Source organism: Ambystoma mexicanum, chromosome 9 (genome assembly GCF_040938575.1).
Source record: "Ambystoma mexicanum isolate Mex_15411 chromosome 9, UKY_AmexF1_1, whole genome shotgun sequence".
Taxonomy (NCBI): domain Eukaryota; kingdom Metazoa; phylum Chordata; class Amphibia; order Caudata; family Ambystomatidae; genus Ambystoma; species Ambystoma mexicanum.
In genome coordinates, this window is record NC_090931.1 from 695,903,466 (window position 1) to 695,929,978 (window position 26,513).

At 42.8% G+C, this 26,513-nt stretch overlaps 1 protein-coding gene across 5 annotated transcripts in view; it reads right to left on the reverse strand.

Annotated features, from left to right (window-relative positions):
* The window catches only part of ADAM23 (ADAM metallopeptidase domain 23), a 742,840-nt gene that overhangs the window by 155,382 nt on the left and 560,945 nt on the right, over positions 1–26,513 (reverse strand). For all 5 annotated transcript variants that reach the window (XM_069615574.1, XM_069615576.1, XM_069615575.1 and 2 more), the window contains exons 11-12: positions 15,720–15,886; positions 4,458–4,542 (exon numbers count right to left, since the gene is read on the reverse strand). In XM_069615574.1, coding sequence (XP_069471675.1) covers positions 4,458–4,542; positions 15,720–15,886 — 252 coding nt within the window. The remainder of the gene's footprint in view (positions 1–4,457; positions 4,543–15,719; positions 15,887–26,513) is intronic.

Sequence of the window (26,513 nt, forward strand, 5' to 3'; positions counted from 1 at the left end):
AAGTGGATTCCTGCTGGCACTGTAGCAGATGTGCAGTGCAGATATGCAGCATAGTACAGTGTAGTGTGTTAGTGATAACAATGTTAACATTACTAACTGCTAACAATACTAATTGTAACATTACTGACATTAGCAATTAGACTGGGGCCAGAGAAGGTTTGCTGAGGCCAAAGGCTGTGTTGTAGGCTGCAGGTGCATGGACATTCACACTACAATGTTAGTTTAGGAAGTAAAGGTACAATTGAAAAGCTGCACAGTGGTGTGTTTTGCAAATGCTGGATTCAGAGTGCAGTGAGACAGCAGAATGTGCTCTCGAAAGAACAATGGGCCTCATTACACGGTAGGAGGTAACAATGCGCTGTTAGCAGCATGGCTACTCCCTTACCGGGTACCGGGTACCGGGTCCGGGTAGGCGGTATGGGGACTTACCGGGTCATTCCGACCCTGGAAGACCCGGTAAGTCCCCATTCCAAATACCATTCCCCATTCCCATTTGAGCCCCCATAGGGCTCAATGGGAATGGGGAAGGAGCTAATAACGTTAACGGAATTTGCGGTACCGTTATTTGCTCTGAAGTCCCTCAGCGGGTCCCGTCCTTAACGCATGGTCAGACCAGACGTTAAGGACGGGACCCGCTGCGGGACCTCATAGTAGGGTGCTAAGGGATTACCGGCACCAGTGAGCTTGCCGGTGCCGGTAATCCCTTAGTGCATACCGTGTAATGATGCCCAATGTAATTGTTCAGGCTGGTGTAAGTCAGGAAGCAAAAGAGACATTTTGTTGCACATTCAGCAGGGTTCGGTAGCGTGTTGGGCAAATTTGCTGTGCAGAGGTCCTCATAGAAAAGACCAGAAAAGGTAGGAAAGTTACTGGGCGTGGTGTCTAAAAGGGAGGTGGTGATTATAGGTAATAAAAAAGATAATGAATTAAGGAACCTCCTACAGTATAATTAATGAAGTGTCAAATTGGAAACAAAAGGGCAAGAAGTAAATTGTCTTTGAGATACTGTAAGGCAACTGGGTTAGCCCAGGTTTAAATTGTGAATCGTTCGGAAAGGAGGAGTTTTGTTTTGTCATACAGGAGTGCTCAAAACTTTTGAAGTAGAGATCGAAGGTTGCTTATATGAAATGTATGTCATCCTGCCAATTTCACTAATGAATATCTGCTATGATCACTCTGGGGAATGAAACATCACTGTCCTGGGGTGGGGGTTGTGAATATGCGCTACGGAGGTTTGGACTTTAAAAGCTGTTGATATTAATACGCTGTGAAAACAAATGTAATTTCGAATCGTCCAAGCTGCCCTTGCATATTTCTTTTTCTCTTGTGCTAAATGAGAAATATTATTCTACATGTGTGCCCATGTGTGATAAGTAGTTTTTATGTGTTGCTGTTTTTGCTGAAAGATAATATAATAACAAAAGAAACAAACACAAAAGAGTGGTTATCATTGCCACTAAATTTATTTTGGTTTCTGAAAAATGTGTGCGTGTTTGTTTACTGCTTGGTATCATGCCACGATTTGCAGATGTGCTGCCTTGAATGGTACTACGCCTTGTTGACATTTAACCAAGGATCCCGGAATAAAAGTGTAGCAACAAAGAGGTGGCAATAAACACTTTCTTACAGCACCTAGCTGTTACCCAAAGCTGTCATTTAATAATTGCAGGCTAGCAAAGAAAGCAAAAGGGTACACTTTTGATAATATTGACAAATGTGTCACTCATAACCTTTTTCTTGACAGTTAACATAGGGTGCTATGTTACAGAATTACCAATATTATTCAAGGAAGATGGGAACAAAAAATGAATGAATTAATTATGTAAAGCTATGTATTAATAATTTTGAAGCGCAACAAATGGGGAACTTTTTAATGTTAATACACTGCTCTCTAGGTTAGAGCACACATTTTGGTAAACAGTTAAAAATGAGGGTGGACAAACACAAGTGTACAATGACCTTAGTTTAAAGTTAATATTGACACAGATGTATATTAGGAAATGGTTCAATGGGTACCATGATCTTGGAGAAATAAATTAGAGAAATTAACAGTAAGGAAAGAAAAATCAAAACATGTGTAATAACCTATTATTTTTTTGTTTCTTGTTTATTTTTTCCTTTTAACTAATTGTGTTCAATTATTGTATGTATGACATATTGATTTCATTTGATTTGTTTTCATCTAAAATTCTTTTGTGTTATGTTAGAAATGGTATGGCGTGTTGGTGTTCATTTTATTTTGAAGGATGCCCTTAAACTTTTACTAAAACTGATATTGCTGCCTTGATGAAACGCCAAGGGCTTGAAACACATTATGGCAGGAAGGCAAAAGGAGAATATGAATAAAATATGATATAGTATAATAAATGAAGAACTCATTGTTAGATTGATTACATAATGTATGGTGTAAAAGAAGCCATTTTAAGCTAACCTATCATTAAAAGGAGCACAGTTCTTAACATGCGATTTTCACTTCATGGAGACAAAGCGAGAAGTGTCTCTATCTTGAAGATAATTGTGATGTCATCACTAAATGTGGGAAGTCCAGCTCAAAAGGCAGTTATTTTCTTCTCCTAAATCGATATGTAGATTAGGAGAACATTGGTCAGAGGTTTCAAATGTGACCTGCGGAGTTCCTCGGGGCTCATCCCTCAGACCACTATTCTTCTGCGTCCACCTGATTGTTTTGGCTCTAGTTAATGGGGAATCAAGTTTTGTCTTTCACATGTATTTGTCTGTCTTGTTCAATTTAATCTTGTCCGTTCATCCTCTGGACAACATCACTGTAAACAGGGCACACCATAAACTTTATTTTGTTGTCAGAATATCCCTTCCTGGGCAATGATGTCCCACTCATTCATCATCCTTGCTTTGGCATGCTCAAGGCTCCAGATGCTTTAAAGACATCACATGGTTTTGAATAAAGACAACCACTTAACATTCAACTTGTGCCATCCAGAGCATGTCACTCCTTGTATATAGATTGGAATGGCACTAAGTGACCCAACAGGTAAGACACCTATGTTCCTTCTCATCTGGATGGCGATAACTTACCTGGGTCCTAAACACTTATTGATTAGCTTCATCCCAACCATAAAGTCTTGGCAGCCCTGGATTATCCGTATCTGGAAGTCAATTTGATGAGCCTTCGGCTCCTCACGTTTCTTTAAGGAGACACTTGGATGTTATCTTCACTTTCAGTTACTTACTCAGTTGTTAGACTGACGGGGCCTTCATAACAGTGTTACATGAATAAACTATTATCCATGTATTGTTCACTGTTTATACTGTACTATTATGTCCTGTTTTTAAGTAATCTCTGAAGCCACTTATCAGTGTGTATGGTTTATAAATGTAAAAAACCTAAGCTGATCACAGCTCGAAACAGATGAGTGGACGCTGGATTGAGTCAATGTCCTGGAGGGCTACTCTGCTTTGGATACGCTCAGTAAAAGCCCTCGATCAAAGCAGAAACTCTTCTGCTGGTGCAAGGCATTATCAGAGACTGAAACAGAATGCGAGACACAGACCCACAGTTACATTCGTTAGACAACTCTTTGTATCAATTTGTTGTGAAGCTCAGAATTCCACAGGCACTCTGCGACAGGTATGCTTTTGGTTCAGAATCTTGTTTGAGCAAACAATATCAAAGCAGGAGACACCTTCAATCAGCCAAACCAGGATATATGGATAACAAGTTCACTGGGAAAGTTCTTGTGGACACCACTTTAAAAATTATGTTTCCAATGCTTTAGATTTTTTCAGTGAGTGCTGGTCCCTGGCACTGGCCAGTAGAACCTCGACAAGGACTGAGTGAGCATGTGGATCTCTCTGTGATTACATCTTTGAAAGGCTATGAGCAGGAGGCAGAGAGAAGGCTTTGGCAGGTTGGACCTATTGATTCTTTGGATTGAAAAACCTGCAAAGGTGGGCTTTTGTGTGGATTTTCAAATGCACAAGTCCGGTACGACTATGTATAATTGAGAGTCACTCCTCCTTTTCCAGCTAGGAACGTGACCCTGCCTTTACAGCTCCTAGAACCAAGTTCTACCTGCTGGTAAAAAGACCATGTCACTGGGCCCACGAGTGTTCCTCTTTAGGTAAGTGTGCCACTGTTTCAGATAGGCTTTCTTTCGGCAAGCAGGAATTCTTTGACAACAGCCAAGGACAAAGAACCAAGGTCAATGCTGAGGCCACCGCCTCACTGGTCATAGAAGGTGGTTTGCATTTAGGAAATGATTTCTGTATAAAATAAATGGTTTTGAAAGTTACAAAATCGAATATATGTTTGTGGAATTGCTGTAGTATTTACCTCAAGGGTTCTCCCAACACCAGGAAGGCTTTCTTGGTTTTGGTTTCAGTTATCAATCAGATCTAAACAATCAGTGAAGTTAGTTGCTGGGGGTACCAGTGATTAAAGGAAAAGGAGTTTAACTGAACACAATTAGAAAAATTACCTCATTTACTCCAACCCCTCTGGTCAGGGAGCAGATGCCTCCAAAGTACCCCATGCTGCTCCTCTTATGATGGAAGGTCACATTCCTTTAATACAAGAAAGATAGAGAAATTAGTTGCAGCCATGAGGGGGAAACACATGCTCCGGCCAAAAACCATATCACTGAATCACTGCATTCTATAGTAGGCCTCTATTATTTAAACAATTAATCTGTATTACGCCTTCCTCACTAAAACAGTACTTACCATGGCCATTAGGAGACCCATACAAAAACCAGGATGGTGATTTCCCAAATATAAGCCTCTCCCTATTGGCTAGCCCTTCTATTTCATCTCTTGAACTCTCTTTCTGGTTCCCTTGGCAAGCAGCTGAGAACTGGGTAACTACAATGACCTGTAATCAGGGCTACCACCTTTGAACAGTGAATTTGTCTTCTGGGGACATTACCCTTATTCGTGGCATTCCTTCACCACAGCCTATTCTTCTTTTTGACACTAACTTCTGACCCACCTATTGGCAAATATCATAAATACATGTGCCCTCCAGTGTTGCTTTTGGGACATGCTCAAAATGCTTCAAACAAAACTCGATAGTCCTCTTTGTCAACAAGTTCCACCAAGTCAAAGCTTTTTAATTAAAAAAAAAACATTTTAGGGAGGTTTGAGCTGAAAAGGTTACAGCTAGTCTGATGATTGTAGTTGTTGTAACTAAAGGGTTAAAAGTTGAGAGTCACTCAGCAGTAACATTTGTTCTGTTCAGGAACTGTTTTAAGCAAGAACAAACATTAACCTTTCATGCACAGTTCTTGAAAGCCCGCTGAAAACTTAAATACATGCTTTCAAATATGGACATAAAGATTAGATCAATTGCCAAGTCTATCATTTGCTTATAATCAGCCTTGAAACTGGCACTTTTATTTTGCATTGTATATGTTAACACCCTGGCAGGGCCATCGCAATGAGAGAGATTTTGTAGAGCAAGCATTCCAAGAAAACCAGGTACCATATTACAGAAGCAATACTCTGCGCTTAATTCAACGCAACGCTTATTTAGTGCAAGCACAGACAAAAGCCTACATGCCGGCATGTCCAGTGTCCTGTTTTTTCTTTACATTCAGGAACTTGCAGTCTAGGATTTATAGTGGAAACGTCAAAGCCACACAAGCCCCAGAAAGCAAATGCTATACCAGGAATAGATGTGCGATTCATAAGTGGCATTGGGCATGCAAACAAAATATGCTCAAACGTGTGCATGATACGTTCAGCAGCGCAATAAAGATACACTCTCAGGGTCTGGTTAACAAAGCATTTTTCAATGGGATTGTGCCATTGTAAAAGGCATTTGTAAACCAATCTCTCTTTGTCCATGTTTACCCTCCCAGGAATACCCATTAAGCAGTTATTTTTAAATACAGCCACAAAGGGTGTTTTAGGGAGACCTGTGGCTGGTCTACTCTTTAAGTTCATAATAGTATAGGAATAGATGGAAAGGTATGGAGGCAGCTGAACCCATTTATCCAAGCATAAAAGTTGTCCTGGGACTCAAGCATATTCCCCGGCATGAACTCTATCTTAGCAATAAATATTTATTGGGATCCAGTGTGTATCTATACACAAGTGTTCCTTGACTCGATTGAGACACTAATGGATGATTGGTTGAACAAATCGATCTTAGGTGGTGTGAGAAACTTGAGGACATTTTCCCATGTAGACCTCGAGAATCCCTCATTCAGGTGGCATGGGAAGGGCTCGTCCTCTCAGATCCCAACCCTGGGAGCGGACAAGCAAGGGAGGACCACATGGGTAAGAGAGCCCGGGGTAGTGCTTGGGGGAATACCCCAGGTAAGGCGCAAAATTATACCGGGGAAGAAGGAGAGGGGGACGAAATCCATGAAGCTTTTGTAGGATGACCACATCTACCTCCCTTCCACCCAAAGAATCTCTCTTGCCCAAATCCAACGACCCCTTTGTATATAGTAAATCCCCTAGGAACCTAAACCCAGCTGCACTAGGAAACAACATCTCCCAGAATCGCTGTTTTCCTGTTGCGTACCCGAATACTCCCAGTTATTCTTCTCCACCTCCCTCTGATTATTATATCCCAAACTCCCAATCTGTTGTGATAAAACACTACCCTTCCCACAATCTCCCCTATTCAATTCACAAACACTACAAAGCTCACCTTTCCCAGTTAACCAACCACCCCGTTTCTTATGACATCTTTTCCCCATCCTCCCCGTAGGATACTTAGAAAATCTAACTCCCCCTTTTCCGACATGAACACTTTCTCACAATGTGACAGACAATGCACTAACAACAAAGCAATTTACCTGACATGTCCTAACACAGGGGTCAGGAAGAATCAGGCAATTGACAATAACTGCACATACCTGACGGCCCTTTCTCTTCCACACAGGGATAAAGGGCAGAGCACAAGAACACACTTTAAGCAAGGACAAGCGCATGAGGAAGCAGCTATTCCAGGACGGCAGTTCAAACGGAGAAGAAAGGATGGCGATACCGGAAAGAACAACAAAGAGGGAAGTGCCTGTGCCCTTTTTGACCCAAGCCCACAAAGCCTTTGTGAAAGGAATCATAAGACCGGGAACTACAGCTGAAGTGTGGTGTCCACAGTGCACATGACCTTCCTGCATTGATAACTTGCTACCTTGGTACTGTCCTTAACTCTAGAGACAAGAAATGACAAGGAGGTCAGCACAGCCGGTGAGTCAGAGGGAGAACCGATAGTAAACCCGAACGGTGTTGAGTGAAGGTTGCAAACAGCAACTTGTTATGAACAAAGAACTTGTGTAGTTCTGAACTTTTAAAACCCAGGCAAAGACCAGCTGTAGGGTGGTGTGGCACCACTTGGGCATCCATTTGAAAGACTCTGGCTGCTCCCCTTTTCTTGTGAATAATATAGCAACAAGAGGACGTAGGCAAGGCTGGCATACAGAGTTAAGGTGGTCATTCAAGGGTCAAGCCAAATTCTTTAACCAATTACCAAAGTTATGGCAGTGTGAAACAGGCGTTTGCACCCGGCTGAGGAAAAACACTGTATGAATGAAAAATGTGGAAAGCCTGACTGGGGGCTTGAGAGAAAGCCTGACTGGGGGCTAGAAAAAAACATGATACTCAAACTGCTTAGTTGGGCTATATCTTCAGATCAGAATCTCTTTTCAATTATTCAGAGAGTCTCCAGATTATTCCGACTATAGTGACCATGATATTGTAAAAATGGTTACAGAATTACAAGTTGTGTGCCTAACGAGAGATAAATATATTATGTGCCTGGAGGTTAATATGGGTAGGAATAGACTAAGGTGGAACATTTCAAACATAGAGAAAGGTAATCGTTTTTTAAATAAATTGGTTTTAGATCCGGTTGGTTTTGAAAAATTGACATCTCCCATGAATTATGCTTCAGTTTTAACATGCATATAAGAACTATGTCAACATCTGCAATAGATTTAATATAGACATAGACATGTTTTGATGTTGAAATTCTAATATGTAAAGAAAGGATGAGATTGGCCATAAGAGCTGTCTAGTATGAAGCTGTGAGAATTAGAATAGCTGAGACGAAAAAGATCACATTAAGCTATCAGAATTGTCTGAAGCATTATATAAAGAAAGATGCTGAAGTTATGTTAGATACTCTAACTACGAATAACACAGCAGCCTTTTGGAAGCTTATTAAGAATTCAACCAATTCAGAAGCGGGTATTCGAGTAAATCCTATCTCAGAATCTGAGTGCTTTCTACAAGTATACGATGGAGAGGTTACTAGGGTTGAGTATGGGAGAACAACAACATCTGGTCCTGGGCCACTTGAGTTTGAGAGAGAGGACATTTACAAACTAATCCTAAAAAGTAAAAACTCTCATGCACCGGGACCAGACGGATTGTCTAACATCACCCTGGAGAACTGTCCAGACTTTTGGGTTGCTACACTGATGTATTTTTTAACAAATATTGCATGACAAGAAAATTCCAGTTACCTGGAAATTATACATAATTCTACCAATTTTTTAAAAAGTAAATAGAATGGAGCCAAATAACTATCGACCAGTAACTCTACTTGATATTCCAGGTAAAATATTTGCATTTGTGTACATGCAGTACTAAGCAGATGGGTAATATCTACCAGTAGAGTGGATTTTCATTCTGATATAGGTATTCTGATATGTATAAACCAAGAGGGTCAGTTATCTAGGAAGATGCCAACAAATCATTGATTGAAGCAAGGATGTATGTTGGCTCCTTGTTTTTTATTTATTTATTTCAGCTATATCAGAAACCCTGTATTAAACTGGATGTTTGCCCTCTCAATTTGGTAAAGTATTGTGAGGAGTCAGAAATGAAAGCTGACACAAAGTTGTCATGTTTTTAGTTAAAGACATTTATAAATTAAAATGGGTAGGGAAATACCTCTCTGGCTCCATTCTAAACAGCAACTTCCCTAACTAGAAACCAAGACTAAGGATCTGTCTGTGTCAGCATGTCAGTAACTGAAAAGGCATCCTCATGTTCAAAACGTCCTATCCTGACCCTCACACTACAAACAAAACAACAAAGGGGTGCAAGGAAATGTCTTTAACTTGATGTTGGCAGAAGTGTTCAAAACGAAAAGTATAAAAATGACTCCAATGAAAATGTTCTACAAGGTAAAGACCCTTGGATCCAGGGGGTGCTCCCACTCCCCAGGATTTTTAAATAGGATGGAAAACATTTCTCTTTAGCTAACAGTTTATTTTTGTCTTAACTACACTCAGAAAGTTCTTGTTTAAGCAATCATTTCTGTAACAGTCTTTCTGTATTATTCTTGTAACTTTGCAGATCCCCCGCCAGGAATCTTTATACATTTTTCAGGTGCCTGGTGTACTCATTGGATTTCTATTATGGTTTTTCAGACTACCTGGTATACTCACCTGCCAGGACTCTTTATACAATTTCAGCTGCTTGGTGCCAAGACTTCTTAGGTGTTTCAGAGTTCTTTGGCTATACCACAATAGCATATACAGTGAGCTGCCTGGTATACCTGTCTATGGTAATATTTGCTCAAACATTTTCCCCACACTGGCATCTCATGCATTTGTACTTGATTGGGTTTGCCTTTGTACTTTGCCTTGTCTTCATTCAAACATTCGTCTTATTGGGTGTTGAATTTGTACTTTGCCTTGACTGCATTCAAACAAACTTCTGTTTTTTTCTGCATCAGCAATTTCATACCATTGAAACATTTGTTTGCATGCTGCTTGGAATGCACTGGGGTCCACACCTGGTTTGGGCAGACTCCCTGGTTCCTTCCAGCATCTCCAATTCTGCTTGTGCACTTCAGTGTGGTTCCTTCACCCGCTATTCACTTTGGGGTGTGCAAACGTCTTCCAGCACCCTGCGCAGCTCTTCAGTAGCACGCTGGCTTTCCTTTGTGGTCTGGACAGGAGAATGCTGTCTCTTCGAGTGGCCCACCATCCAGGAGTTCCTGCACATCTCCCAGTGTCTCCACAGCCCTGCTTGCCTGCATGTGTCATTTCTCCTCCTGTCCCTGCATCCTTCTCTGTTCCACCACACCTGTCTGTTTGCCTCATGTTCATGAACCTCAGCATGGGGTTCAATGTCTTCTCCTGCACTGCTCGATTCAGTAGTGTGGTTGCCATCTTTAAATGTCCCATACACTGAAAACTTGAAAAATAACTAGCCAGCATGTTGTACTTCGAGCTCCTGTCACTTTGCACAAAATGCCTCATCCTCCTCCTTGTCTCAGTACCTAGGTGGTGATGGGAGTTGGAGTCCATGGATGTCATTGGACTTTTAACTCTTAGATGTTTTTTCTCAGAAATCTTACATGAAGGCACATTAGAAACCAAATATGTTATGTGTAAATTGTGAGTGTTTAGGTCAAAGGTGGGGGCCTGACCAGAATGACAATAGGCCATTAAGAACTCAGATATTAGACGGTCTTTCTCATGGGAAAGGGGGGAATACTGAATTTTGTCCAAGGAAGTCAAAACATCTCCCCAGTAGTTATCTGCTCACATGTGATCCTCCCTCATGTAACCACCCCCAGGGTAAGGATCAGGTAGGTGCTGCTGTTCCTTGGTCACATGGGAGGAGGTCACCGCTGGGGAATCCGTGATGACTCCATTGAATTCATCACAGTACCTATTGCCCATTTGCTTTGGTTTTGATGGTCCACCACAATTGGACTGTTGCGTCAATTATCGGCTTCATCCACATATGCAGAAGATAACACATTTTCAATAAATGTATTGAAAACAAAAATGTTGATAATCAAACCATCTGCGAAGATTAAGGAGAAGAGGTATCAATGTTTTTTTAGATCATAATACCTTGGAAAAACCAGATTATTTTGTTTATCTTTTGTTTTGTATTACTGGGACAGCACATTTAACAACACTGATGAAGAAATGACAATCTAAAACTAAATGCTCGGTAGCACAAGCTACCATAATAAATATGAAATTTGGAAAATGTTCCCTGATCCAGGTTTTACAGTTTTATAAGTTAAAGGTCATCCCAGCCTTGACTTGTGTAGCAGAAATTCTAATTCTGGCAAATTTTGACCTCTGGCAACGTTTGGAAGGTATGTTTTGGAGGAAGGGTCTAATATCAGTTCGGGCTATGATAAAATGGAGGGTTATCTCTTTCTTTCGTAAATATTTAACTTTACATTTAGCATATTATTTGACTTTTATGAAAATGTTGTTTTGTTTCTTCTTGTTGTTGTGCATTTAATGTTTTGGGAAAGATTTGGTAATTCAAATCATACACAATTAATAAAACAAATATATAGAGATTTCACCTGATTGGCCATGCATGTGGGACAGTCGAACATCATTACCACTTATACTACAACTTCATGAGCCATTGACTTTGTCTGCATCACTAACTGTGTGTGGGTTCACCTCGTTATTCTTTGCATTTGGTCGCCTGTTGCCATATCATCTTTTCCACTTCTCTCAACCCCTTTGCCAGTCACATCCAGTACAAGAAGTAAATGATATGAAATATGATATGATTTGGTATTTATAATGTGCCTGTACACAAGTGTTTCTAAGCGCCACAAGACAAGGAAGGGGGCACAGAGTGAGAACAGGAAAAACGATCCGACTAGGCATTGTGTCATTCGGATCATGCAAGTGTGACAACAAAAAGTGCAGGTGAAAGGGAGGGGGAAGTGCAGGGGAGAGGAAAGCGCAGTCAGGGCACCACGGCTCTGAGTAAGTGCAACCAGGGCAGCATGCTTTGGGTAAGTGAATGGAAGGCAGTAGGAGTTACAGTTACAGCCCTTATGTGCGTGGTAGGCCTGGAGGTGGTGCAGGAAGACTGGTCTTGGACGGGACTGGTACCCTGTAAGACTCTGAGTGTACCTGACAACGAGTCAGGGCAGGCAGATAGGAAGGTTAGCAAGGAAGGGTGAGTGAGAAGACAGAGGAGAAAAGGAAGGTCTTCAGCAGCTTCCAGAACTTCTGGTGTTCCAGCAAGTTTGAGGGGGGCAGGGAGGCCGTTTCTAGAGTGAGGCACCTGCAGACGAAAGTGATGTACACCCCACTCTCAGCTTGGAGAAGCGTCTGACCCTCAGAGAGTTCGAGGTAGCTGAGTGAAGAGCTCTAGAAGGAAGGTATTTAGGCAGAGAGAGGTGGACATAGTAAGGGCCTGGGCTAAAATAAAAGTCTTGTGGACGATGCAAAAGGTCTTCAACTTAATCCTTGCAGCCACCAGGAGCCAGTGCAAAGATTTCAGGGCTGAAGAGATGCAGTCCCTGGGCTTGAGGCCAAGACTAAGTCTCGCAGTCCTGTTCTGAATTAGCTCCAGGGGGCGAAGAGGGTGAAGGGTGCAATCTAATGGGAAACTACAATCCATTGCTGTTTTGAAAAAAAGGACACACTACACATTTGATTCCTGCAATTGCCCTCATAATTGTGTCGCTGCGAAGGGGAGGTGCTCAGTGCCTTCTCAACAAACTTTTGTTATTATTTATTTTAATTAAATATATCATTTTTTATATACAACTATGACATATTGACATGTGTTCTTTACTGTTTTGTAAGAGTTATGATATATTTGGAATGAGTCTGTAATTAGTTCATATTTACAAATTCATAAGATACATACACATTTCAATACAATAAAAAAAGATTCTACTACACCTAAAATAGTTTTTGACTTAAAACCTTGCTTCCTATAATTCCTTGAAAAAACAGGTCAGTGGTTTAAAGACCTGTTGCAGACGTCCATGTGCAACACATAGACTAGAGCAGAAGTTTGAATGCAGACAGGGAGGAAGCATCCTTGCCCTCTTCTGAAGCCGATGAAATGAGTACCGCTAAGTTGAGAAATAGCTTTTATCATTGTTCCAGTAAACAATGACATGTGTGGTATGTTCTACATAGTAATACAGATTTCTTACCACTATTTACACAGGCAGCACTTAAATGAAAATAAATATTCCCAGTTCCTGTGGTAAGCTAAGCATTTCTTCTTCCTTACCAGTGCCTACTGTGCGCTAAGAACTCTCAGGGGCATTAAACCCCTCCCCCACCCTGCTATCTCTGCATTCCTTCCTGAGAACTTGCATCAACCCCTCCATGTCATCCCTTGACTGAGGGCCAGCATCTGTTGGAGAGAAAACCGGTATGCCAGAGGTATGGGGATGGCTAAGAGTTTACCCGTCCAGCTCTAAAGGGCCCAACAACCCTTTCCCAGATACAGCATGCTCCATCACACCGACCCATCTAAAGAATAATCTATGGCAGAGGCGTTGCTGGGGGGTGGGGGAGAGTGAGCTATAGCCCCGGGTCTTTTGGTTGTACCCCCGGATGGAAGTCCATGGGCTACAACCAAAAGGCCAGCTAGCCCAGTGTCCGGACAGTCCCGACATTGGTGTAGCCCGAGATCTCTTCCAGACCCAGCAACACCCCTAATCTAGAGCCAAGGCTTGTATAGTAAGTGATTTCTGAAAGGCGGCGGTAAAGGATTACACATTTTGAAAGATGAAGTCTTAAGAGATTTTGGTAATTTAGGTATGCAGTGTTTACATCGAAAATTTTAGAAAGAATGATTATCGAATATTTTATACCGTAATATTTTATGGAGAATGCACTTAGGTGTGGGTTAAAGGGTTACATCTTGTGGGGGAAGGATTGGGGCAGATTTTTAGGGGTGAGAAACAGGGTTTTGGGGGGTCCCCCAAAGAAAAGAATTTTAAAAAATGTGCATTCTCCATAAAAACTTTCGGTATGAAAGTTTTGTTATAAGTGCATTCTTAATGAAATGGTTTTGATATAAAGACATGTAACCATAATGTATTCCTATGACACGCCAACTACGCAGGTTTTTCTGGTGGCCTGCTTTGAGGACTTTTCCTCCCGAAGTAAGGCCATACATAGGGCAACTCATGACCTTATCCTACTGCTGCCCACCAGCGAAGTCGGCTTTTGTAACATATATTGTTCCATATACCCTGCGATTTTACTTCTGAGGTCATAGATAACGAGGGAGCAAGTAAAACAGAACCGCACTGTCGTTAGCAGTGGATTTAAGTGGCGGGAAATATTTCAGAATTACTACCCAACAGGCTCACTTGCTGGGCCACCTGCTGCTCAACTGCTTCAACTGCAATTGTGATTGCACTCACTTTTCATGTGTGTGTTTTACGCGCCCATGGTTGATTTTAAATCGCTGCTGCTGCCTCCATATCAGGTAATGTGTTCTCCATTGGAGTAGGCCGCTATGCCAAAGCAGTCTACCAGGTGCTTCAACTTCAATTGCAACCGCACTTAAGTTTACTATTTTCAAAGCAATGTACTTGGACTAAGTGCTATCATCTTTCACTGAGCAAGGACATTTATTTCGAACATTTCATGTGAATTTTTTGGATTGTATACAACTATGTTCAAAATTAAAAGTGGTCTTATTTTTTATGTTTGTCACTTTCAAATCAATTCACTTGGGAAAAATAGTAGAGATAAAAGTTCAACGATTACCTCAAATATATGTTTACACATTTACCATGCTATTTAAATATATGGAAAGGGCTTATAAATGTATCAAGGGGCTTGGTAACAAGTATGGTTGTAATTGTAATATTAATTAGTTATTTGTGACGCACTTAACACTCAGCGGTTTCTATGCGCGAACCCAGGGTTCGAACCTGTCTTGCTCCTTATCATTTTGCTTCCAAGGCAAGCACGTTGCCCCTGAGCTATCCACCCGAATGCCCAGAGATTTGACAACGTTTGCAAGATAACACACCAACAGCAATTGATGTTTTGGCATGTCTAATGACCTAGCCACAAGGCTACATAATCGTTTTACATTTTTCTATATAAAACAATAAAGCACTAAGGCACTGGGCTGAGTCTATGAGGGTGCAAAAAGGCATTTAAGCTTCCCAGACATTCTCCCAATCACTTCTGGAAAAACCCCTGCGTCTATTACCGCCCCTTATGTTTTTATTTTTAATCAAATAAATCTGTTTTCTTTGCTTTCATTCGTGTGGGCTAGAGAGATGTACTTGTTTCCCCTCTGGCTAAAAGCAGGTGTTAAATCCGCCATGGCGCTAAGGGACCTCGTACTCAGGCGGTAAGGGTCGGCGCTGTTTACGCCGTCGTAAAACCCTTACCGCCTGAGTCGTAATGAGGCCCATGGTAACCTGGAAGCAAACCTGAGCTCAGAGATCTTCCCATGTAATAGCAACATAACTGGTCAAATATCAGACTTGTAGATTTAAGCACCTGATTCATTAATGACCCATAAGGACGACGAAATATCATTAGGAAGATTGTGCGATTTCCCATATTGCTGTAACTCTACGCTGTGGCTCGATTGGTTTTATGGTAGGCTCACTTCTGAAAGTTAATTAGAGCTGTGTGAAATAAAAGTAGCACGCCAAATATACCTGGCATATGCCAAATGATACCACACACATAAGGGCTTTTCTGACATAGTTAACCATCTTAACTATTGATAAATGTACAAAGTATTTGCTTTGGAAAGCAGTGACTTCGGTAAAAACAAACAATACAATGACAACCATCACAAAGCTGTTGAATATTTTGGGCAAATACTAACAGCATATATACAGAGAGAAGGAATGCAACAGTGTGGATAAAGGATAACATCTTGAACTGTAGACAGAGAAAAATGGGAAGTTGGTGGAGACACAGAATAACACACAAGCATGAAAGCGGACCACTAGTACCACTTTCGAGCAGAAACAGTGAATGCAAGCTACATACGAGAGGAGGTGCACAGCGTCAGCATGCTGTTTGATGTAGTACTGGCGGTACTTGGAGAAGTCATGGAGCATCTGCATGGGGTCTGAGCTGATGGGAATGCGGTCCCTGTCTGTCCATGTTTCCACAGCGATCAAGACCACGCGAGTGTTCAGCTGCTCCTTGTAAATCTGGTAGAGAAGCAGAGACGGGGCAGGAGAAGGGAAAGAACATTGGGTGAAACATGCATACTTAGCCAGTTAGTCAACGGAGGGCAAGAGGGTTGATGCAGGTGAGAAACACAGGAATATACAGCAAAAAAGCTAAAATACAAGCTGATTAGTATAGATATCAGAATGCTGGAGGACATTTAAATACAATCAATGCTCATTTATCGAAAATGACCGACCATAAATCTACAAGCCCTGTCTAGTACCACCTATGGGATAACAGCATTCTCAATAAAACAGGAGTCGCTGGACGTCTACTGGCAATTTATTCAAGATCATTGCTCAGCTGTGTGTGAAATTTGATATTCATTATGTTGAGGTGACATCACATATCTGTTTGAAAATGTATCAGATGATGACATCTGCACATGGGCACACACACAAACACACACATACACACACACAACACACGTTTCCAGTGACACTGGATATCCAAATGTATGCATATCTTCAATAGAACTGTCTCTTAGTGTGTTGCTGAAATCCAGGTAGATCCTGAGGAATAGGTATAGATGCATATCCTTCAGGGTGGGTGTTCTTTCTTTCACTTTGATTGCATGTCTGTGTGGTATGTGCTTAGCTTGTAGGGCGATGCCTCTGCTTGTGAACCTAAAAGGAATCTAAAAAGGGATTTTGAGACAAACAAGGTCAGAGTGCTTTTAGGTGCGTAATTCTAATTACAATTGAGGTTTCTTTGCGATTGGTTGGATGGTGTTTCATATGATGACTCCTTTGATTGACGTCCCAACCACACTAGAGAAAGGGGCTTTTTGTAAAAGCACGTGGACAATCTGAATCAAAGCTCTATTCCAGGAAAAACAAATGCTCATACTGTATATTGCTCACAAGCAGGAACCCAATGCCACAGTTATGTACCAGGAAAATAACATTCTGCACAAGAAAAGTGGCATGATGGGTAGGCAAAGAATCGTTTTTTTGGCCCCATGATTTACTTAAAATGCAATGTATCATAGATTAAGATGAATGGCATAGTGTACTTTATTTTCCTCTGAGTTGTGTGTATATTTCACTGTAGGCTGTAGTAACCAATCACTGCAATGCTCTGAAAGTGACTGCTTCGATAACATTTAACAAATATGTTGCCACCTCTTTCGCATATACTACATTTTGATACATGGCATGTGCATTTTATTTCGCCTCAGCTAAGGAGCTTCAGGGAAGGAGTTTAAAGACAGTGATATGATGATAGGTTATTTCTAACACGCTTAATACCCAGAGGTTTCTAAGCGAGGACCCGGGGATCGAACCTGTGTTGCTCTGTGTCGTCTTGCTTCCAAGGCGAGCAGGTTGCCCCTGAGCTATCCTCCCGAGCTCATGGCATCATCCCAATGTGAATGCGGGCACACTAAGCACTCAACTCTCTCACATGTAGAGCAATGTCATTTCCTGACTCATACCCTACTATTACTCTACTGTGTGAATCTCCCACTAACACTATGCCAGCCTCCTAGCGTGCAAACATGCTGTGTTGCAGTGACAGCATGGAGCGTGTTGTGCACAGTGTGAAGTTCCTGAAGCAATGCAGATAATGGCAGGGCTGGGCTGCCAAACATAAAGGCAGAAAATCAGGGGTGAACAGTGGCACAGGTGAGGTGAAGAGAAGGTGAGGAATGTGAGTTTGGGAAGGCAGGAGGCAGAGGTGTGAGATGTATTGACCCACTCCGCTATGCTGTGCGGCATCACCCTGCTAGTTATGGGGAAAGAAACAGAAACAATGGCGGCAAAAACCTTGTGTGTGCCAAAAACCTACAAAAACTGCGTGCTTCAGCACACAAAAAGAGGGATGAACAACCTGCCACCCATGGTGCATGTGCAGTGGAATTGAGCACACCCTGCAGAAAATGTGCCAGTGGGTTCCATAACCAGCAAACAGAGTGCAGAGAGAAAAGCAATGCTTTGCAAGTGAAACCCCAAAATGTGCCTACAATTGCCATTTGCTTTGTTGCCCAAAAACTCCAAAATGCCTATAAAACAACACTTTTCAACATTCACAATCTTGCCTGGTGCGAAAATCCATGTATCAAATGAAACATTGTAAAACATACAAAGTCTGAAAACCGACAGCCTCTATGCCAAAATCTGGGTGCAGTACCCGGGGCTGCCTAAATGGCATCTGTAAGAGGAGACTGAGGCAGCTTTAAAATGACCTAAAACTCAAAAGCCTGCTAAATTAGCAAATATAAACAGTATTGTTGCCAAAAAGGAATACAGATTTTAGTTGTGTTTTTGATTCCACAGATTTTAAGGCCAAGCGAGAAATGTATTTGTATGTGATGCAACCAATGTGGGTTTTGTTAGGTTTAAGAAGTAATTAGCTTGGCTGAAGTTGCAAAAAAACTATGAAAGCAGACTTTTTTCCCAGAAGGAGGGCCTTCCCCTCAGCAGAAACTCACAGGGAGGTGTTATTGCAGGGCAGGACAGAATCTGGTCTACAGAGAGCAAAGGAACAATGACAAGCTGCAGCTCAGGAAACTAGAAGTGTGTAGAGGGTCGTAAATGGCCTCTGGAAGGAACAAAAAGGAGGAGCATGCTCCTGGACTGCAGGGAGAAAAAAAGAGGTGGAGCCAAGCAACCATCTGTTGCTAAACATGAACAAAGAACACTTGTTAAAAGATGTATAACTTGCTATTCAAAATGGTGAAAATATAAAAATGACAGAGTTGTTCATTGAATTTCTGGTTGCACGTGTGAAGAGGCGGCAGAACTGTGTGACATGTTCTGGACAGGCATGGCAAGATATATGGTTTTATGCAAAATGTATTACTGTTAGAATTGTGAAAATTTACATGCATATCCCTATGTTAAACATGCACATTTGTGGAAATTTGCATAAAAAATTTGGACATTGTGTACATAGCAAAAAGGACAATATTCTGTAGAAAGTTGATACTAGATCCTACAGCTGTGAGATTTTGATGAGCAGATGCTCCAAAAAATATGCAATCTGTGTATGTGAATTTTATAGAGGTTGCACATGTGTAAATATGTACTTTGCCAAAATTAGACTTTTTGTTCTAGTGGCTAGGGTTGGATTCTCAGCATCATAAAATGACACCGTAAAGATGACACTCTGTTTCTCTCCTCATATCAAGGCAGAGAGTAGACTCTGACCCAATCACCTTTCACAGGGGCAAGCTTAGCTAAGCCGGCCCATACACCCCTTTGTGATGTCATTTTTAAGGCATAAATAGAGACAGCTGAGAGCACATAGAGACTGACTGATCCAGCCACTTTCCTGATTCCAGCGAAGCACTCTGATCCAGCTTCCTGCACCCAGCTCTAAATATTCTTTCAGATCCAGATGCCAATCTCTTGCCAGAAATAGAGACTATTGATTTCCCGCAAGGCCCCGATCCTCAAATCTATTCTCCTCACTCACTAAAGCGCTGTGTGGTGTGAGAAGGCCATTTTGAACCAGTATCCAGAAATTCTCTGGCTTGCCACCACTAGGCTTGCCTGAGGAACCCACCATCCAGCTGATCCAAATACCCACACACTAGGAGAGTAGATGCTGTGCCAATCCGGCGACCGCCTAGACGATCCAATCCCGTGCCTGATGTGCTGTTTTTCCTAGACCAGACCAGGCCCAATCCATGACCAGAACTGACAGTCTCATTTAAAACATATCCAGTGAGTATAAATAGGAAAAACTGTGTCCCATAGCAGATGTACTTTGCATAGTCTTGTCCCTATTTCCAACCCATCCTATCTTTCACTTATAACAAGTATTCTTAGGAGTATCTTTGCCTTGTCTCATCCCTTCCAACCCATCCTACCTTTCCTTCAGAACCGGTGTTGTTAGAACTATCTTTGCGCTGACCCTTTTCTCATCTGGAGAAGTCGAGTTTCCTTATCAGGTGGGTCACCCTGATTCAGTGGCTGTAACATTCTTGTGTGGTATTCGCTTCTTCATAGTCATCCCCTAGTGTAAGCAAACCCATTTGTCATTTTCAAAAATGTATTTCTGTTTTCAATTCTCGCGCCTATTTTACAAAAACGACCTTTACTAAAACCTCAATGACTCCCTCAGTTTTTGTGATAGAAACGAAATGTCAACTCCTACTTGTTCCCAACATCCATAGGTATCCATAGAACCCAAAATCAGTGTGATTCTCTCGTTATGGCGAATATGGCGCAATGAAAAGTTTGCAGCGAATTTAAAAATCAGAACGTTTTACACGTGTAAAATAGCTTTAAACTGCTTCCGACTTGGACCTTGTAATTTCCATTGTTTTCTGATGACCAAATCATTGCTTGTGCTTGTGTGCAACTGTTCAAAGCAGCTCCCTAGGAATTTGTAACCATTTCAGTATTTTTGACCAGATTTGGTGTTTGCCCAGTCCATTCTAAAGACAATCTTAAAAGCCATTCTGACAGCTGGACAGTCAATTCCTTTTTCTCTTGTGTTTGAAAGGGGGAAAGTGGGACTGATATTCTGTTTGATTTGTGCCATTCCTGAATACCTGCTCTCTCCTCCTATCTTTTTACATTGCCTATTGGGGAGTTGAGGGGTGTTGCAAGGGGAACTGCTAACCCCAGTTCTATATGATCTGAGCCAACACAAAAGTATTATTTTCTGTGCTGCAATTGTTATATTATTCAGTGTTCTGTCACCCCATTGGTGATTGTTGTTTATCTATTAAAACATATTGTGATTAAATTTTAAATACATAAATAGATATTTACCTTTGAAAACCAGCCTGATTCCTGGTTCAGTGTGCCAGGGGGGGTTCCAGGAGAAGGGTGTGATATTAGTGGTATATCGTTCAGAATATTGAACTTTTAGACAAAAATAAATAAGGATTTCAGTTGTGCACTACATGCTGAGCTTTGACTTGGGTGTTTGCCGGATTGAAATCACTTACAGGTTGGGGGCTCGTTGTGAGATCCTGAATTAGACATACCACTTGTGACAGTCTAACACAGCGTGCTAGCTGACGGGGTACATACACCTTGTTGGGTCCCATACTGTGCTACACTGTATAAGCACCTTTCAATAGAAATACTCAAAGGAGTTGGCCCTGTTTGCAAATGTAATGTAACCCTGACATAAGTCAGAAGGAAATTAATATTTCCGGAATGGCGACCCCAGTGGAAATCAATATTGCAAGGGAACACCCAGTGCAGAAATTGTTTGTCAGGGGTGAATGGGTAGAACAGGACGAACAGGTATGGCTGCAGGGAATAAAACAAGAAGTCACTGGAACCAACCTTAATAACTGGCAGGACAAGGGGCCATTACATCAAGCACTCAGTGAGCTGTACATGACCCCTTAAATAAAAGAGTAGCAATGCAAAATTGCCAAAATAGCCTATCTGTACCTCCACATAGGAGTCATACAGGAAAAGTATGCAGACCATGTAGACTTCACAAAGAGGCAAGGGGAAGCAATGCAGAAAATCCAGACTAATCTGGACTCTGCAGAGCAAAGGCTCAAGAGTAGCCAAGAAGCTGTAACAGAGGCTAGTCAGCATGCCACCAAACTGCAAGAAGAACTGACGCTCTTACTGCAAAAGAATTCAGAGCAAGAGACCCAGATACAGACATTGCAAAAAGAGTGTCAAGAAAGATTGGACTCTTTAAAACAGAACCGACAAAAGCTGGATCAGCAATTGAATTATAATAGAGCCTGTGCAGAACAGATAGTCACCCTGCAAAACCGCCTATAATCCTTAAAAGAGGAAAATAATAAATTGATTATCAAAGACCTAGAATCCCAAACAGAGTTTGATGAGGAGCGCCAGAAAGCTGGTGCCCTTAAAAAACAGAGGGATGCCCTGGCTGCACAGAGGGGCACGCTAACTCAGGAATGGGATGCCTTACGCCAGGAAGTCAGTCATTTAAAAACAAAGTTAGAAGAAAATGACCTGGCCCTTCAGGAATTTGGTAAAATCAAAATGGATTGTGAAAAGCTGTTAGAGCACACCAGGCGGGTGAAGGATGCTCTGTCAAAGAATAATCAGGCCAGTAAGGACCAAACTCAGGAGGTGAGTCTCCTGCAGAAAGAATTGTCCCAATACTCCCCATTCAGGCAGGAAGCACAGAGAGACAATGAGGCTCTCTGTGAAAAGAATGACAGGCTCCATCGACAGATAGCCATGCAAGAACAACTCATAGAGACCAGTAAGGCCTTAATAGAGGAGCAAAAAGATCAGATCTTGGCATGTCATCAGGAAATAGGGGCTGAAAGAGATGAGGTAAGATGTGAGAAAGAAACCCCTGAGCATAACCTCAGGAACCCTGGCATCAGGGACTTTAATCCTTTCAACTGACTCAAATGAACCAAGGGACACGGGGATGGTAGACTTCAACATAATGGGAAATATGGGACTGACGGATCAACGCCTCCCAGAAATGGATGGGCAGACATCTATGTACAGATTCCCAAAAATTAGGGCCAGCCTCTCTGATCAGGGAGACTCAAGTAAGGGGAGAATCAGAAAACCTGATCCGCAGAAATATCACCTACCTAGAGATCATTCAGTCAAATTTGGTGTAAATTCCATGAGACTAGGCCCACTAAGAGCATACTAAAAACCTCTTCTCAGCTAGGACCGTGAGGCGGGGGAGGGGGGTACTCAGCCAATCCTGGGAGCAAGGGAGAGTCAGAAAACTCTTCTGTTCGCCACAGGTCCCAAGAGACCAGGCCCCCACATTCTGAAAGCTATTCCCAAGCTCGCAGAATCAGAGAGAGCCTAGAAGATCAGACAACCACCTCTGGTAGCAGTCAGAGGATGGGTGGACCAGGGTGACCAGAACTAAAAAGGCCAACAAAGTTAAGAGGGCTCTGCTGAAAGATCCCCTGAAGCAAATCAAAGCTATTAGGAGCGTCATCAAGCCCTACCACAAACATACCAAATATTCAGTTTGGGAGCACCTTGAATTGTTTGAGCAAAGGATGGAGATTTTCCACCTGAAGGACAGCCAAAGCTATATTAAGTATGTCAAGTGGACATTCTCACCTGAATACTCCAGCTTATTTGCGGGGCTGGAGGATCAGAACCATTCAAGATGGTCCACCTATAGGGCGGCCATCCTAAAGCACTTCTCAATACATAGAAACCCTCAAGAGGCCCACAAGGCGGACTACAATCTGCAATGTGGGGAAGACCTGGCCCCACAAGAATTTGTCCAAGAACTGAAATGTGCCTTTGCGCAGACCACCAGGAGGGTGTGCACTGACAGTAGGGATATTTGCCAATACCTTCTTTCATGCGCTCCCTAAATACATTCTGACCCAGCTAGTGAGGGACTTTCACGAGACAAGTTCACTAGACTGGGTCATTGAACAGGCAACTCACATCTACGAAGCGCAGAAGCCACTAGAAAGTAAAAATACTAACAAAAGCCCAAAACCAACCAACATCCCTGCTGCTGCTAAGGTGGCGGAGGTGAAGGTTGGCCCCATTTTAGATCTGGAGATGGGGGGGCCTTAAAACATTCCTGCAAAGAATCCTACCAACCCCATACCCAGAAGGCCCTCGGGCCAATCCCAAACTGGGAGTCAGGGAAGTAACACCACAAATGGGATCCCTAACTCCCCTGACTATATCAGACCACGCTGCAAGGGCAACAGGCCCATCCTGGGCTATGTGTGGACTCCTCCAACCCAGGGGGGTTCCAACCAGGCAGCTGTCAAACCAGCGAACTTCCCTCCTCACTTTCCCTAGGAGGGCAATAATCCTCCAAGTGCCGGGTTGAGTTTCTTTCCCCGGTACCCACCAAACCTCAACCCCCAAAACAACCCTTCCTTCTTTCCCCACTTTCCTGGGCCCAGATGCCCAATCCGGGTGGAGGGGAGGCCAAGGGTGGAGGGGTACCAAAACTATCCTAACCAGGAGTATTATGGAAGAAGGGATAGTTATCCTTCCCGTGATCAACCAAGGGTAGACCAGAGGACCCCGTACCAGCCAGAGCTGGTGTCCCAACTGGAGCGCCAGGTCCAGAACATGGCACAGGATCTGGGTCACATGTTGAGGGTGCAGCAAAACCCTCCAATGAACATGGTGACTCAGAACTCCTCAAATCAAGGGTCTGGTGCTCCAGAACAATGACGGAGAAGAACCCCGACAACCCACCGGTTCCCAGGGAGAAGGCACAAGTGGAAGGGGGGTGTAAAGCCTTAGAGGAAGCTTCCTTCCCCACTTGTGAAAAGCCACTGGAACCCCAGGAACCAGAACCAGAATCTCCTGCCACTGAAAGTCTGCAACCCCAGGAACAGAGGCTGGGTAGGAGAAATAAAGAGCCTAAAAGGGCCCATTTTGTGGAGGAGGTGCGAATATTCCAATTTGAAGGAGAGGGGTCCTCAGAGGAGTGTGGGAAAAGGATCTTCTCCTTCAGGGATGGGGGAACTCATCCCAAAGAAAAATGAGTCCCAGGAGATCCTGATCAAGACTGGGTAAATGTGGGGACCGAGTTAAAACCACTCATCACCAAACCCCAGAATGACCAGCAAGAAAATCACCTTGTGCAAAACAATTCTGGTGACTGTCTCCAAAAAGGAGGGGGGGTGGCAGCCCAGAATCAGAACCAGGGGAGCCCAAAACTCCCCCATATCCAATTGCCACCTTTTTCGTATAGGTTCCCAAGATCCCAAACAAAATCCTGCCCAAATCACCCCTTTGTCAGAATCCAAAGCAAATAAATGAACCCACTAATTGACCAAAAATGTGCAATGTCTTTGCCCTCTTGAGGAAAAGGAGGGAAGATTTTATGCCCCGGTCCAAATACAGGGGCAATGTACAATTATGGCACTAGTGTACACTGGATCCCAAGCCACCCTTCTGTCAAAAAGGGCCTTTGATCAGCTGAATTTGGGTAGGGGGAGAAATACCAAATCCCTATCACCCCTCTTCCGGGGCAACTTCAGAACTTCAATGGGAATGAAATTCTTGTCAAGGGGACTGCGGATTTAGACATTAAAATTGGGCGACACAAGGTGAAGCACCCGGACATAGTTGTGACTCCAGAGGGCACACCATGTTTACTAGGGAATGACATCCTGCGTAGATTGTCTCCCCTCATAGATTGTGTAAACAAGGTCCTCTGGACTCAGACCAACCAACCAATAAAATTGCAACATAGTGTCAACCATGTTAGTTTATATGGCACATGCCACATGGTTGAAGAGAAACCTGACCAAATTGAATTCCACTTCCAGAATAACCAAATCCAGACGTGACAGTAATTGCAGTAGGACAACAAACTGGTGATGGGGAGGCCTCTCTATTTCTGAAAATCAACCTTCCTTCCAGTCTAAGGTGGCATTCCACACTGGAAGGGAACACTCTGAAATTCTATACAAATTCACAATCAGAAAATCCTGCTCATATAGTCCAAAATGATGAGAAATCAGCTCAAAGCTTGGCTGATATTCAGAAAACTGAAGAGCAGTTGTTCATCCCTATTCAGTTAAATGAAGGGAAGGACTCTGTTCTCGCCCAAGTATGAGCTTCATCAGCGAGGCCATGTTCCGCGAACTCCCAAAAGATCCAGCCAATCCCACATTTAAACTGTTAGACGAATGGGAAATGGACCTGGAAACACCCAATTGCAAACATCTCCTGCCGAGCAGGTCTATGCTCAAAATGTTCATAGGTAACAAGAGCATAGCCCATAATTGTTGGGTCGTGCGAGATGTCCCTGCTGCATTTTATTTAGGCAGCGACATTCTCAATCTCTTTGCCATTAGTTTGGGCCTAATAAACTTCAACGCCTGATCCCGATTAGTGGGTAATCCCATAGACTTTGATGACCCAGAGAAAGCATTTCCGTCAGCTCAACTGCTGCCATATGCAGTTGAAATTCAGATTGGAGAGGAAGTCACCATCCCAGAACGGACCTGACAATTCTCACTGGAAGTAAAAATTAAAAGAGGACAGAAACTGAAAAATCCTGACGCCTATGTTCATCGCAATCCTCATTTCCAACAGCAAGGGTTGGGGGTAAACCCAACACCACTAGTCAACACAGAACACGACACCATTCCAATAGAGGTGGATAACAGCGATCTAAACAGTATCGCTCTGGGCACAGGCACCATTATTGGAATGGCGGTTGATGACCGACATTTTTCCATAGATTTAGGTAACAATCTGTTAGGACCCATCCCCAAGGACTGTTTTGACAGTGATAGCGACAATGACACTACGCCAGACAGGATCTTCACCCGGCATGGGGGAAATTTCCTGGTGTACTCCTCCTGCCCTTATGGCAAGGAAGATGTGACCTGTGACTTCAGGAGGGATGAGGTGATCTTTCAAGTCCACAAGGACTGCCTTCCCCACCTGAAGCCATCAGTCCAAATCAGTACCTTGACCAGGGATTTCTTCACCCAGCTGGAGGAGGCCGCTGAGATAGCCAAACCAGAAGTCTTTGCAGGCTTCAGGCAGATGGTTGAAGAGAGAGTCAACCTAGCTGATGCCTGTGAGACTCTGGAGCAATAGCAAAAATTGAAACAAGTTTTCTTAGATTTTCTAGATCTCTTTGTGGTGGACTCATATGGCTGTAATCGCACCAACATCCACACAACAACAATTCCCACGGACCCTGGCATGACTCAAGTGT